This window comes from Danaus plexippus, chromosome 20, assembly GCF_018135715.1.
Source record: "Danaus plexippus chromosome 20, MEX_DaPlex, whole genome shotgun sequence".
Lineage (NCBI taxonomy): Eukaryota > Metazoa > Arthropoda > Insecta > Lepidoptera > Nymphalidae > Danaus > Danaus plexippus.
Genome location: NC_083550.1, coordinates 1218177 through 1234421, shown reverse-complemented (window position 1 = coordinate 1234421; position 16245 = coordinate 1218177). Strand labels below are relative to the sequence as shown.

At 29.8% G+C, this 16245-nt stretch overlaps 1 protein-coding gene and 1 long non-coding RNA gene across 2 annotated transcripts in view; both read right to left on the bottom strand.

Annotated features, from left to right (window-relative positions):
• The window catches only part of LOC133319416 (uncharacterized), a 101702-nt gene that overhangs the window by 26305 nt on the left and 59152 nt on the right, over positions 1-16245 (bottom strand). The window lies entirely within an intron of this gene.
• LOC133319449 (uncharacterized) lies at positions 704-15397 on the bottom strand. The gene is made up of 5 exons (XM_061523917.1): positions 15328-15397; positions 1808-1980; positions 1648-1734; positions 1204-1351; positions 704-1113 (listed from the first exon to the last, which is right to left on the bottom strand). Exons 1-5 carry the CDS (start codon positions 15395-15397, stop codon positions 944-946), a joined length of 648 nt encoding a protein of 215 aa, XP_061379901.1. The 3' UTR covers positions 704-943.

Sequence of the window (16245 nt, the reverse complement as noted above, 5' to 3'; positions counted from 1 at the left end):
TTTTAATTATTTAAAAAATAAAAGAAAACACTTATTGTAAGATAACTACTATAGTTAAACATATGGTTACGCGACTATTTTTGTAGACAATAATATGTTCTGTAACACGGTAGTACATTGTTTTGTTCTATAATCTTTTAAAGCGCGCCCTGTAACAATTTTTCACAACTAGGCTTACATTATGGGACTTTGACTAAGGAACCCTAATTTTTTTAAAATCATTTTTCGAATTTCACCAGTGGTTCCGGAGATAAGCGTGTTCAAATAAACAATCAAACAAACTCTTCAGGTTTATAATATTAGTATAGGTGATTATTTCGGGTCCTTAGCGATGGTAGTGTTTAGCTGTGATTTAGTAACAAACAGTCGAACATGAGCTGGCTTGACCATAGAAATTTCACCCTTTCACAGAAGATTGGCGTGAAGTAGTCTTTGATGGCTGCGTTACGTCCGATCAGTGAGACAGGCGGTTCCCCTTTCCTTTTTCCCACCCTATCCTCTCCCAGGATATCGATGTGTCCAATGACCTTCTGTCCTGCATCAGCCTAAGTCTATTTTGAGGTGTTCAACGTGTTTGTTGTTTGTGTCATACCGAAATAAGATATTTGGAGATCATTAAAAAACCATAGTTGTGCTCTGTGTTGTATTTTTATTTGTAATAAAAAAGTATCACAATATAGGATATTTACCTAGTATTATACGTTAGAATTCACAGTACAAAAGGTCATTACTACTTAAGATAGGAAGTTACAACCAAACTAACAAAATAAAAGTGCATAGATACTATCCACAATACTTTTCTTTAGATTAACATTAATTACATTAAAAAAGCAATCACTCCAATGCAAAATTATATATTATTGATAAGAATATGATGTTTATTTAAAATACATTTAACCTTCACGTCACGTTATAATTCAGACATTTAATAACTTAAAAATAATTAGCCCTTGCGAGAGAACTGGGCAATGGTAATAGTGTAGGTCAAATAAATATTCATAACAAAAAAAGGAAATTTATAATCTAAAGGAATGAAATGTAAAACATATAACTGAAATGGTCTTGCTTTGATGTATTCGACAAAACGTTGTATATCCTTTTTGTACACAGAATCTGAAATAACACGTGTTTATTACAAATTTTAATGATATTTTCTTTTCTGGAAAACAAATTTCACTAATTAAAATGCTTTCATCATCGCACCTCTTTTGTTAACGAGGATTTCAAGAAGAATAAGCTTCAGCTTACGAGCTTCTTTACTTAGCATGGTTGAAAAGAATGCAGGAAGAAATATAAGTATCATGTATTGTAGTACGTAAAAACACAGTATCGCGTCGTACAAGATCTGTGTCTGGAATTAATACGTGTTTTTTTTATTAATTCCAATGTCAATAAATAAAAGACTAAAGAATAAATAGACTGAAGTGAAGTATGAATTTAGATTGATAATGTTGTACATTTTTTTTTAATCCAATCAATAAATATTTGAGATGGTATATGTATATTATAGGTAAGCAATATTTTTTATCCTAAATTAGTCAGTTCCCGAATGAAGCGAATATTGAATTAAGCGGAATAAATATCTTTTAAGAATATTCCGTTGAGCATCTTCAAAGTTTCTTATGTCAATACCAAAAAATATCTTACCGGTGTAAACCTATTTTTATCAAAGAATATTTCATAACATATAAACTGCATTATTTCCGGGATTTGAATAATTATAGTAAGGAATAGCTGAAAAAAATTGAAAATTAACTTAGCCGAGAAAAATTTGTTTAGAAGCTAACACAATCCAAAAAAAACTTACCAAGAAATCATATACTTTTTTGCCTTTTTCGGTAGAATCGATTAGAAATTTATAAAGAAATTGACATGAGACGATATTTAAACAGTTATTTTGAACTACATCTCGCAATTTCTTTAAACGACAATAAATTGAATAAAATAAAAAAAAATTAAGCAATAAAGGAAAATTTAAGCCTATTGCGAGTGTGGAAATCAATGAACATTCACCAACTGTCGTTTGGAATGAAAAATATTTACAGAATAAAACATTGACACTAATATTTGTTATAAAAGAGAAAAAAATTGCGGAGAATAAAGCTCTCTCTATTTTATATGCATTTTGAAAATATACCTGAAAATCGATGAAATAAAGATTTTCTAAAATATCATACAATGAATTTTTCTGGTCACAATACAAGAGAATATAAATGTTCAATAAGTATTGAGCCAAGTATAAATAAGAAAAAACATGATTAAATGTGTATAGATCAAGAATTGTTACAACTAATAGCATAAAAGCACCAAGAGAAGACACAACAAAAATAATATGTCTTATAGCGATGTTAATTTTTTTATATTTAAATTTGTAACCGAAATCCAACATAAAAAATGTAAGGAGCAGAATGAGAAAGTATTTGAGAGTTTTTGATATTTTCGCATTTTCATATCTATCGGACTCTTGAATTCCTCGAATTCTGTTACTCATATTAACGACCCGCATATTCAAAGTTTTTGCGAGGCTTTTAACTTATTGTATCACTTGTCTAGAAAGGACCATGATTTGAAAACATTTTTAAATCGACCACTATTAACAAAACTATGACATTGTATGTCAAACAAACAGTTATCTTTTTGGCTTATAACTACTACCTGAGTAACACAATGTACGAGTTATATTTGATGTAATCATAAACTTCAACTTATAATAGGCACTTATTTAAATTGTTAATAACAAAAATGTATTCTGTTTTATCATATTCTATCAAATAGTGAAAGATAGGTAGGTAGGATTAAATATCAGAACTCATTCATTATAGAAATATGTATTTGGAAAACCAGTCTAGACTATATAAATAAAATCTTTTTTGTGATTCAAATGTACCAACATACTTCAAATGTGCATACATACATATATAACATTTTTTGTTTCAGTAAATAGTAATTTTCATATTTTCAATTTTTAACCAACATTTCGATTACTTTGCTGGAACCGTGATCACGCACAGACAAAATCAATAGTTTTTTATGTTATGTCAGTAATTTGTTTTTTTCATCTAACGTCAATTGTTTCTTAGTTTACAAATTGGTAGAGCCTAGCTGTGGTCAAATAACTACAACACGAACATATCCTGGTTCGAACTGGGAATTACCGCCCTCCCATTGAACATCGGCATGAAGTAGTCTTTAATCGCTGCGTTTCGTTCGCTGAGTGAGAGAGCCGGTTGCCCTTTCCATCCTTTCCTGCCATCTCCTTATTCCCACTCCTCCCACTTCCTCAATAACCAACGTTATATCTATTATTAACCAAGGTAGTATCTCTTATGTTGCGGATATCTATGGTCACTACTGCCCATCAAGTAGTATATATGTATGCAAAATGTACTAACCTTGTTTGGCTGTCTGGTAGTGTGGTCACGAAGATGGGATTATGTGTATTTGGTGATTGGATACCAGGTGGTATATAATTGCCAAGTGACTTCTCAATTATAATGTCAATTGCGTCAAGCATTTGTCTGTTTTTAAGTTACTATGATATTGTAGCCAAATAAATGATGCTCTCCAAGAAGTTCTCGAAGGTTCCTCATGCCAATGGACGCAGAATGCGCTAACAGTATAATGAGTTCTTGCAGTGTGATCACGGCCATCAATTTTATATTTTTGTTAAGGGAATCCTAGGTGTTAGATAATTGCCAGCCCTCTTTTCTGTATTTCGATGGTTTGTTGTTTTTTATGCAGTACGCAAGACAATTAAGAAATTGTTGGCGGTAGATGACAAATAGCAAAACTAACTATAAACACTTTCATCTTGTCTGCTCGTAATCATGGTTGTTGTTAAGATGTCGAAATGTTGGAAAAATTTATAATTTACTATTAATCGGAGATGCATATCCGCATAACAAAGTTTAATTTTATATATGTACTCGCAAAAATTAATGAAAACAGTAATATACTCGTATATACAAGCGGTATATGTATGCAAGCTATATCACAATTGATAATATTAAATTAACCATATTTGTATGCAAAATGCAAATGAAGTCATCATTTCTGGACGTGGGTTCATTATACCGAACGGGTTGATATAGTTTGGACAGAGCTTTATGAGCATCTGAAAACTCTCATAGTTAAGTCTTGCTATTATTGTAAATTGGTAGCGTCTTCTACAACAATGTACTGATATAACTATAGTTTTGTTATGTTGACGTTTTGACTCTGATATCTGTAAGTTTAAATGATTTTTTGTATTATCTTAGCTGCATTTTTTTGGAAGAATATTCAATTTAACACTTTAAGACTTTATATATTAATATTCAATTTAAGAATTTAAGACTTCAAATAGTTCTATAAAGTAATTAGTACCTATTTATCAAAATATCTTATTTTGCTATAATTTTTTCCTAAAATATTTAAAACAATGTATAAATAAATAAATAATAATATTGTAGGGCACAGACTGCCAATAATTACGCAGTAAAACGTAGTCATTAATTGCACTATTTTGGAGAGTGAAGTATCTGAATAATCCCAGTGTGTTAATTGTTTATGATGATTTTAACAGGACCAAACGTTTTTCATGTACAGTTTTCTTTGGCAAACTATAGCATCTAATTAGCTTGACGTATTTTTTGTCACTTGTGTAAATATATTGATTTTAATCGTGAAAGTTACACTGAGTACTTCAGAATAAAGAAAAAAAAAACAAACGCAATGATTTATAGCTCCAAAAAGTGCCTAATATAAAAAAAGTAACGTTCCAAAATACATTAAGTGTGGGGTAACATAATAAAGAATTTATATGGATTATTAGTTACGTATAGGACGCTGAAATAGGAATTTCTTATCAACCACATACTAATAATGTTCATGCAAAATGTGTGGTTATTTAATAAGTAGGGAGACATTGAGGTAGTCTGATTGTTTTTCTTCAAACACTGGTACTTGTTAAAACATTTTTTAATTAACTTGTTTCTACCTACAATGAATTATTATTTCTCAACGATTGTAAGAGACAGATGCAAAGAAATAACAAAAGACTCTGCTATTGCTAAGGTTATCATCTTTTAAGTTTTTGACAATTTCATAAGCATCGCTTTAAATAAAAAGTCATTTAAAAAATTAAACCTGTATTTTCAGAAAGTGTATTCATTAATTTTTAAATCTAGAGACGAAACCTCTTAGCATTCAATGGATTCGCCGTGCGGGTGCTAGGGTTCATTGCGTTGCAGGGAGAGGACCTTCAACCGTGCCTGGGACTGGCGACCCAGGTGTAGGATTAAGGGGCCTCCTTCTAACGCGCGTTAAACTCTCACTTCCAAGCTCCTCTCTCTAGTTTTGTAATTTCAAAATTTGAAAAACCTGCTAAGGTTGCCTTCGAAGTACGTTCCAAGAATGAATTGATATTAGTTCTGGACAGGCCCAAGTCTCTTGGTAAGTTGTAGAGAGATTTAGCCTTTATACCTTTTGTTCCCACTTCTACCGCGTACAAATCCACGACGAACCTATATCGAGTTTGTTAGTGAGCTCGACCTTGATGACATGGTCTTTGGGTATGTTGGTTTTTCAAGGAACCGTAAGCTCTATCACAACGCGTATAAAAATTCGCGGTGACATAAATATCTCTGGTCTGGAGGCCAACGCACAAACATCCTCTGGGAATTTGTATTGTTTCTCCCATCATTATAGTCCAATCCGAAGCCGCTTTAAGGATAGAGTAAGGCTTGACGTTTGTTTTTATATCCCTAGTGCCTTCTCTCGCAAAACCTACTGATCAATCGTTCGTGGTTATTTCCCTTGCGCTCTGGCTACAGAAAGACTGACCACTTCACGTATGATATTAGCTCATGTAAACTAACGTAATAAATTACTGTCTTTATTTTTGACACAAGGAGTAGGTATATACGGTAACTTAGGACACGACTAGGTAAGATAAGTACATGAATATTTCAGTGAAGCGTGTCAGATCAAATTATTTGCAGATCACTTATGTCAATAGATTAGCATAATATCGTTACATGGAAACAGTCCCAGAATTATATTTAGGATATACATTTGCTTACATTCGACCTATATACATATATATTAAAGTAAGTTGTTTTCTTAACGTAAATACGTGACATTTCAAATAATTTGGTTTTCAGTATTACTATTATCTAACAGTAAGTACAGTTTTTTAGTAGTTGATTTATGTAACAGATTAACGTAATTATTATGGAATTTGCCTTAATATAAGCTAGAAAACCCTCGATATGAATACTTGAAACTCGTTAACAAATATCGAACATTAAGATTAGATTTACAGTTTAAATGCTAGAGTTTATTTAATAATACATAATTAATGTGATGAGTAAATTCAACGACATTAGGTTTATAGTATCAAAACTTTATAATATCTATACGTGGATAGAAATAGTAAAATTTTAAGGAGATATTCTCAAAAGTAGAGAAAAAAGGGAATTTTACGCACCTTCCACATTAAGATGAAATAGCTTAAGTAGAGTTAATTTTCTTTTGCACTACCGACTACAACTACGTATTAAAACTTACCTATCTGAAAAGTAATCCTTTGATTGAAAATAAAATCACTTACAATAGTTGATTAGGCATTCGACATATTTAAAGAGTACCTAGCAACATGTACTATCTACACATTACTAAACAGAACACCACACAACTGTTCTAAATACATAATTTTCACATCTGTATATTTATATGGAAAATTTTAATATACTGTCTCTTTTACAATCGGAAGTGACGGAACTCTTATACTTGAGACAAAACCGAGATGTCATTGACACAGTAACATAGAAATAATACTGCAAACAGAGGGTTCTGATGTAAAAGTGCATTGAACTTGGGGGTGCTATTGTACTAAGAGTTATTTTCCTCTGAATTTCTTTTTGTGCTCCCTCAAAAAGGATATAGTCAACTAGATGTGATATGATATTAAATATACTACAGTAAATACCCAAAATTTCATATCACCTCTGGGAATAAGTTGAATAATTATTTGTGTAAATAAAATAAGGTTTCTATGCATCACGTTTTCTTGAAATACGGTATATATTATACCACAAATACGAATAACTATTTGTTTTTAAACTTTAATAATACTTCAATGTTGGTTAACATTTTTTATTCTATTTAGTACATGTCTTCCTAACTAACACTGAGCACTCAAGATGGTAAACACTTCCATATTTTAAGGTACGTTACAAAACATGGAAAATGTTCATTGTCATAGATGAAATGTAACGTTTTAATTTTTACCGCACTGAAAGAGGCATTACATAATGTACAATCCATTTTATCTGTCTTTCCTTGATTTGTTGATGATATGTGAGCAGTGTTACATTTACTGATTATATTTTCTTGTTTCTGTGTACGTGTAAATGTGTTGGTATTTAAAACTAAGCAGGCGTTTTTCATATAAAAATATGTAAATAAAATACTCGAATTCTCAAGAAATGTTACAAACTAAATATGTATTTAAAAAATATTGAAATACATTGTTATTATAAGAGAGGATTATATAACACGAGCATCTAAACAAAAGAATGTTTGTCTTAGTGAGTCCTTTTGTTTGTTCGGCGTAATCTTAGGAATGGTTGAATTAAGTTCAATATAAGAATGTTTAAATAAAAATATTTTGTCCTTTGTTCTTTTTCATAATAAAAAATACATATAAATTTCCATTTACTTTAACAAATATTTGACTCCGTGTGGGAATTGTATTAATTTAAAACACATTTATTTTAATATATTACATGAAAATATTTACGTTCAATCAAATAAAGAATATTTTTTCGTTCAACCGCTCGTATATTCCATGCCGCCTCTAGGTTGAATAATAAGTTATTAAGTTTTTTTTAAAAACAAAAACCTTTTTCCTTTGGAATGCGTATGTATTATATGTGGTACATGTTAATATTAAGATTTTTGTCTGTTTTAGTTACAAAGATTCTTACAAAGATTCTTAACATAATATTGAGAATTTGTTTTTAAATTTACTTTTCGTTGTTCTAAATATGTTAATATTTTATATCCTTACAGTTTCATGAGAATTTTCTGCCAAATAACAAAAAAACTCATAAATCTATTTTTATATCATTTCCCTTTTATATTGTAAACGAATAAAAAGAAAAAATGTATACATTGTATTGATTAAATTTTATGTTTTAAAGGAATAGTGTTCAATTCTAATTAAAGCATGAAGTTTTAGGATGAGATGAATAATTAGCGAGGTCTGGTATCAGCTGAGAGATGCAATTAAGGTTTCAAAAGATGAGCTCTATGTTAACCATAAGGATGTTTTTAAACTCTTGAATTTCTGAAGAAGAACGCTTGTGAAGTAAATGTTTGCAAGCGGTTATTACTTCGTCTTAAATATTTATATTAAGATAATATTTATATTAAGATAATATTTGATTTTACTATTATTTTAACTACAAAGTAATGTTTATTGTAACAAACGAATGCGTATGATATATCCACTTCAATAAAATCTCTCTGATTGCAAATGTCCTCTTTCCATCTGTTTCGATGTATCTGAAAACAATGTTGTGCTTGAAATCCATTAACGCACCGCGCCAAAAGCTGTTCCCACTTTACAATCAACCAACATGCACTCAGCAATGCTGAAGAATTATACAAACAAAAATCATCTGTATCTCTTTTATAGAGGTGCTGCATTTGCCTGAACATATTAATGGTATGACGATGAATTGAATTTGCTAATTGTACGTCCATGTACAAATATGCTCTCGTGAATAGTCATTTCGCGGCAACAGACAATAGATATGCATATTGGCTTTTTAACCTGAAACAAAATGGGTAAGTTGTCAAATATAAACTATTTCATAGCATCCCTTAACCGTTTATTTCAATTTCAGTAATGTTCGTTAGTCCAATACATTATAAACGTCACAACATTGTATTGCTCGAATTTGAGATTGAAATAAATATCTTTCTGTCGGATTAAACTCGCGTTTTTGTTGTTTAAATTTTGATTCAAATCCGACGTTTTCCGACTCGATATAAGCAATGCAATAAAGCAGTCGAAAATTATTAAAATGATATGAAAACCACTCATTATTAAAATAAAAAATATATATACTGTTTGTGATATATTTGGAAGTGTTATGACATACATTTACTATGAGTTTGAGTACGAACCCTATTGATGTATTGATATGTTAAACAGTCTCTCATTCTGCAGCCACATTGAACGAGATATGCATCAATATTCTATGAATAACTGAACACTGTGAAGGTGAACGAAAATTTTATCTCGAATCAAATCTTTCTGGTATTATTATTATTATTCAAGTGTGATGTTGTTGTAGGTCATACTGTTGTTATTTTTTTTAATATGAAATAATTAATTTAATTATTTCGTGCTTTTTTATATAACTTCATTTCAATTTCTATAGAGCTTAAATAAAAAAACAGAGGAAGAAACAAATCAGCAGCATATAAATTTGAGATTTCGATTTATATTTTATATATTTGTAATGCTCGTGTGCTCTAAAGAAGTAGTGGGAAATAATAATTAAATCAGAATATAAATAAAGTATGTCGATTTCAACTTGAATTCAGTTAGATTTAATTAATTTAATTCTTAAAAAATGTCTCAAGTATTAAATTTACTTGGATATTTTTATTTTATTGCTTCTACCGATTTGAAAAAAAAAAACAAGTGTCTTTTACATATTTTTGACTTGTATATTACGTGCCTTGACCGTACATCACTTCCAAATGTTTGAAGTTATTTTCTAAATTATATTTTAACCTAAGGCTTCATTTTGTTTTATAATATCGATGATTATGTGAAAGCCTGAAAGCAATGTAACGTTTGTCTACTCAAACTCGTATTATCAATGAATCGTTTGCTATTTAGTCAAGATAAAAACATTAATGCTAAATTTAAAAATCATTACTATCAATAAGTTCATTTTATTTATAATTTAACAAATCAAAATTTTAATACATAATTCAATCACTATATAACATACAGTTTTCTTTAAAACATAATGGAAAAAACATAATATATATTGAATTGAAATTTAATTTTTTTGTCAGAACTGTGTTTTAAATGGGAATTCGGAGAGTTGTTAATTACAAAGGAGTCATGTAAATGATGTTACAGTTGTTATCCCGCCTATAACGCTCCTCTGACAAACCGATAGACAATACGCTTTTGTAACCGAGACATCAAAAGTTCTAGAGCTGACCATATTTAATTATCATATAAAAAAATATTAAATTCATTCAGAAATACTTATCCAACTCTACGGGTTTCTTGGGACAGAAATATATTGTATTGGTTGGTTTAAAAACTATATAAAAGTAGATCATAATTAAACCAATTACACGTTGGTTATTGTTAAAATATTTTTAAATTATAGAAAGTATAATGGTTTAACTGATTAGATTGATAAAATTTATTTGATGTGGCTGTTCTAAAAGTTTTTAGCACAATACCCTTTATACCCAAAACGGGCATCAATCAAACGCGTAGATTGCTTCTCTCGTCACGACAGTTTTAAAACGCAATCCCTTTATAGCTCTATATCATATCGTGATTGACTTTTGGATAAATTTAAAACGTTAGTTAAAACGAATATTCTGTTAACGACAATACTTTATTATGTTTTGAGTTTAAAACACGTAATACAGAGACAATTCTAAAATAAACGTGAAATTGAAATTATTTATTTTGGAAAATCACAATACTAATTACCGCTATTTCTGCAAACAGGCACTCAGTAAAGGTACATGTTAAATGAACACGAATTTAATATCAAAGCCTGGATATTCTGTTTCACGCACGCCCAATTAACTTATCGCAAAGCATCAGCGATCACAAACCTTTCGATTAAAATTTTCAATGCACCAAAGGTTGAGGATCAAAGGGATGACAGGTTATTCATTTGAATGGAAAATGTTTCATAGACTTTAAAATCCGGATGTAAATTTATATGAAAAGATATTTGTTTGTTAATATATTTTAAAATGTCATAAAATACATATTAATGTATTTTTTTAAATACTTATTTTACCGTAATTGTCAACAAACTTATCTTAAGCAAAGTATTTAATCTAGACATATCTAGATAAATTATATCTGTGTATTCGTTTGATTGAGTGTTTATTGAATTAGGCTTCCGCTGTGTTGTTTTAATGTCATGTGGCTTTGAGGCTTTTAAGTCCTCGGGTTAAAATAAAAAAATAATACTGTACATTGGATATTATTTGCAACATTGTAAGCACTGCTTATTATATTCTTTATATGAATTATGAATGTAAATAAAAAGATATCTTTGTATTCAACTAACATTTGTTGTGTATAGACTACACGTGTTGATGTAGTAAGTTCTCTCGATGAGAACGCTCCTATTTTAAAAATAATTCTCTGATACATACCAGATAAGACAAATAATTATTTTATTTTCGGTCATAGGATAAAATGAAATATCGCAAGAAATCAAAATATAAAAATAAATCCAAACAATTGTATGGCTAAAAGTATTTCAAAACAGTATAAAAGTTAATGGGATTATAGTGAAATTGTTTCTTGTATACTTTATTGACAAGACACTATAATTGAAAACTGATATTACCGTATATGTCAAACAATCAATGTGGGATTGTAAATATGACACCATTCAATATCGACATAGCGGAGGGAAACTTGATTATGCAGATAGGATAGTATATAAATATGTACTGAAAGCATCTGTACATAAAGACATCGTACATAGCACGTGAAGTGATAAAAGCGTGATTTTCATACTTTAGCCACCCCTCATAGTTTCAGAGGGTACAGTCAGGTGAGCCGTATTCTCAATTGTTGACACAACATAAACTATGAAGTCTTTTCATGTTGCTGGTGTTTTATTCCAAATATGTGGTATGTTTAGTGGTTTAATATATATATATTTTGTTGCATATTTATTGTATGCTCACTTAAAGCTATGTTACGTGTATATCCGAAGATGGACATAGTGTAAAATGTTTTTGTAAATAGGAAGTTACGCATTTTAAGTCATATTGAAAAGACATTAAAGTAAAAACCATCTATGGGCAATACGTATTGTAACAAATAGAAATTGTCAATATAATCTAAAACTAGTTATAATTTTCAAAGTTCTTTAATGGTAATTAACTGGGAGAACAATAGTAAATATTTTTCTTAGGTAAGGCACAGGTAGCCCTCATACTAGCGATTATAGTATGTTGCATTTTTAACGTCATATTTCCTGTGGTTGTACTCGTGGGTCCCAGAGGGAGCATACAAAGCAGCAGTGAGTAATTACAGAAAAATAGGGTATAACTGGGTCACTGTGGCTGTGTGCGTGGATGGTTTTACTAGTACAGCAAGTATTAAGGAACGGCAACCAGTGATAATACATACAATTATAATGATTAACCGCCATCTTTATTTTTTTCCTAACCCTTTTAAATTTATCATAATAAAACGGAAATTTTGTTCTTTAATGAGTCATAGTTTATAATTATCAGTATGCTAAGTCAATAAACAAACGATGAAATCACATATAAATATGAAATAATATATTTTTTTAAGTATTTATAAGACATGAACTAAATAAATGAATGCGACGATTTTTATCAAATTTCGAATGGTACATGATTATCAGTGGAGTTGAAGAATATATATATTTTTTGTATCATTTTAAAAATAAGATATTTTATTCATATAATTATCATATGATAGCAATGTTATCAGTGGATGCCGGAATTATGAGTTCAATGACTTTCAAGTGTCGTGATGACGTGATGATTCAGTGCGTTTAACGCTATTATAAACATGTACAGTTATATATAAGAACTGTTTGTAAACATTTATTAATAAAAATCGTTAGAGTTGGTGATTTTTCACTCAAAGCTTTAATGCTGAACATGATTAAATGAAGCTTATATTGCATCGAAATTTCTGTGACTGAAATAAAATCCATTTTTTTTGAAATTAAAAACACACATAACATGTAATGATGAAATTTGGTGAGTCAAAATTGTACATATTTGAATACGAGCCACTAAAATGTCTCCAACTAACGAATTATAAATAATAAAAATTATTATAATTTTTGCGAGTATCATTGTGTTAGTTATATTAAATTAAGGCGTAAAGCCGACAAGCAAAGACATCTCTATACTTTTTAGATTTTATTAAAAAGAAACCTTAAAATTTAAAGTAAATGTACCAACAACTGGATGAGAACTTGTCCAATAAAATAGTTAGTTAAATTGTAATATTGAATTTATAAAATTCATAAGTTGCGACTTCACATTCCAGATAAATGAACATGATTGGTAATTTTGATGGAATTGTACATTGCAAGAAAAAAGTTCATTCCTCGGTGTTCACATATCATTCTTGATAAATGTGCATTAATATATGTTCCGAGGGAATTTGACATTAACTTACACTGCTTCTTTTGACGGAAATCTCTATAAGTATGTTTATATACGCGTTTATGTATCTGGTACATAAACAATAATGGCGTACGAGAAAATTCCGTAAAAAACGTTTTGGTCGATTACAATTATGTACGACTCTATATAAGTTGCAATTAAATATAATTAATAAAGGGTTATAGAGGACAAAGAACACATAAATTTGAGGTATTGAGCTAAAGAAGGGAAGTGTTTATTTAGAAAATTAATTTCTATAAGGAAGAGAGTTTAATAATAAATAACTGACACTTAAGTTTTGCTCGCTTCTCTAAGTTTAATAACACTTTATACTTGTGACGTCATCGTCATGACGTCATAATCTCTCAATCCAGACTAAATGTCTGAAGCGCAATTAACTTAAATTAAACTTTGGCTACCTTCGTGGAACTAACGGGGTTCACGACCTCTGATCTGACGAATAAAGTTGAAACTACTAACCTTTCGTGTTCGTGATTGTTATAACTTATCTTGATCGTTAAGGACAAATTAGCATACGTTATTAAAAATAACGTCTGATCCTTCAATTAGCAGACATTCAGAGTCAACGAACTTTACAGGTTTAACATAGTAATAAATTAAAAAGTTCATATACATATAATACATACATTCAAAAATATTCTGGTACCACGTCATGATTGATAAAAGATTAGTAAAATTAAGACCACTGATTATTAAACATTGGATTGCAAACCTAATTTGTCTGTTAATATGGAATAGGTTTAAGAAAAAAGGATCAATGGGAATTTATATTCATTGTGTTTTAGATGGAGAAGCATATAGACACTGGCACCATCATTGCACAATACGGCAGAGCAATTTCACCTACAAATGTAATATACTAACCCTGTTGTAGTAGAATTAATAATAAACGTCAAAATTTTTGTTTTATTAGAACAATACAGCGTGATAAGCATCCTATGTTTTTTAAAATGAATATGCACTCTAAGATTAATAAATATTCGGTGGAAAAAACCAGAAGAAATAAAACTTGAATAAGTTATAAATTTAAGCTACATAAAACAGGAGTTTTAAAGTGTAATAAACGTTAACTGATTTTGTAAATGATACAGACATTTCATAAATTACCCGATCGCTATAATATTTGATATGCCTGCAACACAAAACAGTATAGACAACCTGCCCTTCGCCACCCTGTCATTGCGATGCGGAATGACGTCATTGAATGCCGAGATGGATTTGGCCCATAATTCCTGAACAAAAGCTTTTACCACAAATATAATGTAATATTACTCAATACACTCTGAGTAATACATTGCTTGTTTTAGCGCTGATAGATGTTTCTAGTTCGTTTTATGCCAGCAATGGATGCGATATGTTATATTTTGTCGACTTGTAGAAACGTAATTGAAGTGACGTGTGTCATTTAAGGCTCTGATAGGCGGACATTAGGGCGTCTGTGTTGTGGGCCAGTTCCATTTGTAAGGGCACCGTGTAATTTTGCAAATGTACGCAGCTAACGGGTTAGAGAAAAAAAAATGAAATATTTCAATCGACAAAGGGTGTTTTTAATTTGAGCATTTTGCGTTGGAATTTGAAATTTATCAAATTAAAATGAGACGATGAACAATGATCGCATGAAATGCATTATATTTTTCATCGAGTATTGTAAGTTATAAAACGGAAACAAAAAGAGCCATTAAGTAAAATGATGTTGTATATAATCTTTATTGGAACATTCGGAATGAATGAAGACTCGATATTTTACATGGAAAATCTTTGTAGCATAGCTTCAATAAAGAGAAGTCCTTGAGAGCAAGGTTATTTAAATACGTGCTATAATAATTCCTTTCCTTTCTCATTTCTACATAAATTCTCAATCTTTACTTGAGATATAAACCTTGAACTGTTTCCTTTGAGTGCTTTCGACGTAGGAGGTAACCTTGGCCTTCACCATTCTATAGTCTTGTCGCTACTCAACCACAGTAAATATATACCCTTTTAAAGATATTTTTAAAAAGTCCGTTAAGTATTATTCAATACTCAATAATTCATTTTAGACTATTTATATGTCTTTAAAATTATATTCTACTTTATAATGTTTTTGCATATATTTATGACAAAAAATACGTAAAAAAATATATTACTGAATTAAATAGATTATTTTCTTTAAATACATAGAGTTTTTTAGATACAAAAGATATCAAGAGTAGTAATATATATTATAAGTTACTCGTAATTTTAAAGGCAGCACTTTCAACATTTCGAATGCTTTTTTTTCACCACATTTTTTTTACCATTTTTTTAGTCTTTCAATTTATTTCATTTACAAAGTATATATATAACAGGTGTATTATTTATTTGATTATTATAATTAAGGGTTAAAATTAAAATTGAAGTCTAAATTGCTTTCAAGGTTTTAATGTCTAAGTCTTAAGTGCTTTTCACCGTTTGGTGAAGTGCAAAGTTTTTTTCTGTAAAACCTATTTTACTTTTACCTTTTTTTGAGGTGAGTAGGGAACAGTGTTGTAAAACCCTGACATTCAAGCAAGGTTGCAATAACTGAGACACAAGGACGTGTAAATATGCAATTTTACGAGAAGAGAACTTAGAATTCTTTGCAAAGACTATTTTCTTCTCGACACATTTAACCAACTCGTCCTTTTTGATATAACTTTCATAATTAAGATCCAAAGTTATGTCCTCTATCTAATGAATAATGTATGAAAAAGTTTGAAAAACTTTTTATATGAAATAATTTTGTAATTTCCAGCCCTGTATCATAAAAATTATACACATTATTTG

Excerpts from the sequence above, each read along its gene's own strand:
- LOC133319449 (XM_061523917.1), bottom strand. The coding sequence starts at position 15,397 with ATGGTGAAGGCCAAGGTTACCTCCTACGTCGAAAGCACTCAAAGGAAA. Across the intron at positions 1,981-15,327 it reads GTTCAAGGTTTATATCTCAA|GCTTAAATTTTCCTTTATTG; the intron begins GTAAAGATTGAG and ends CACTCGCAATAG. Across the intron at positions 1,735-1,807 it reads AAAAAGTATATGATTTCTTG|CTATTCCTTACTATAATTAT; the intron begins GTAAGTTTTTTT and ends AATTTTTTTCAG.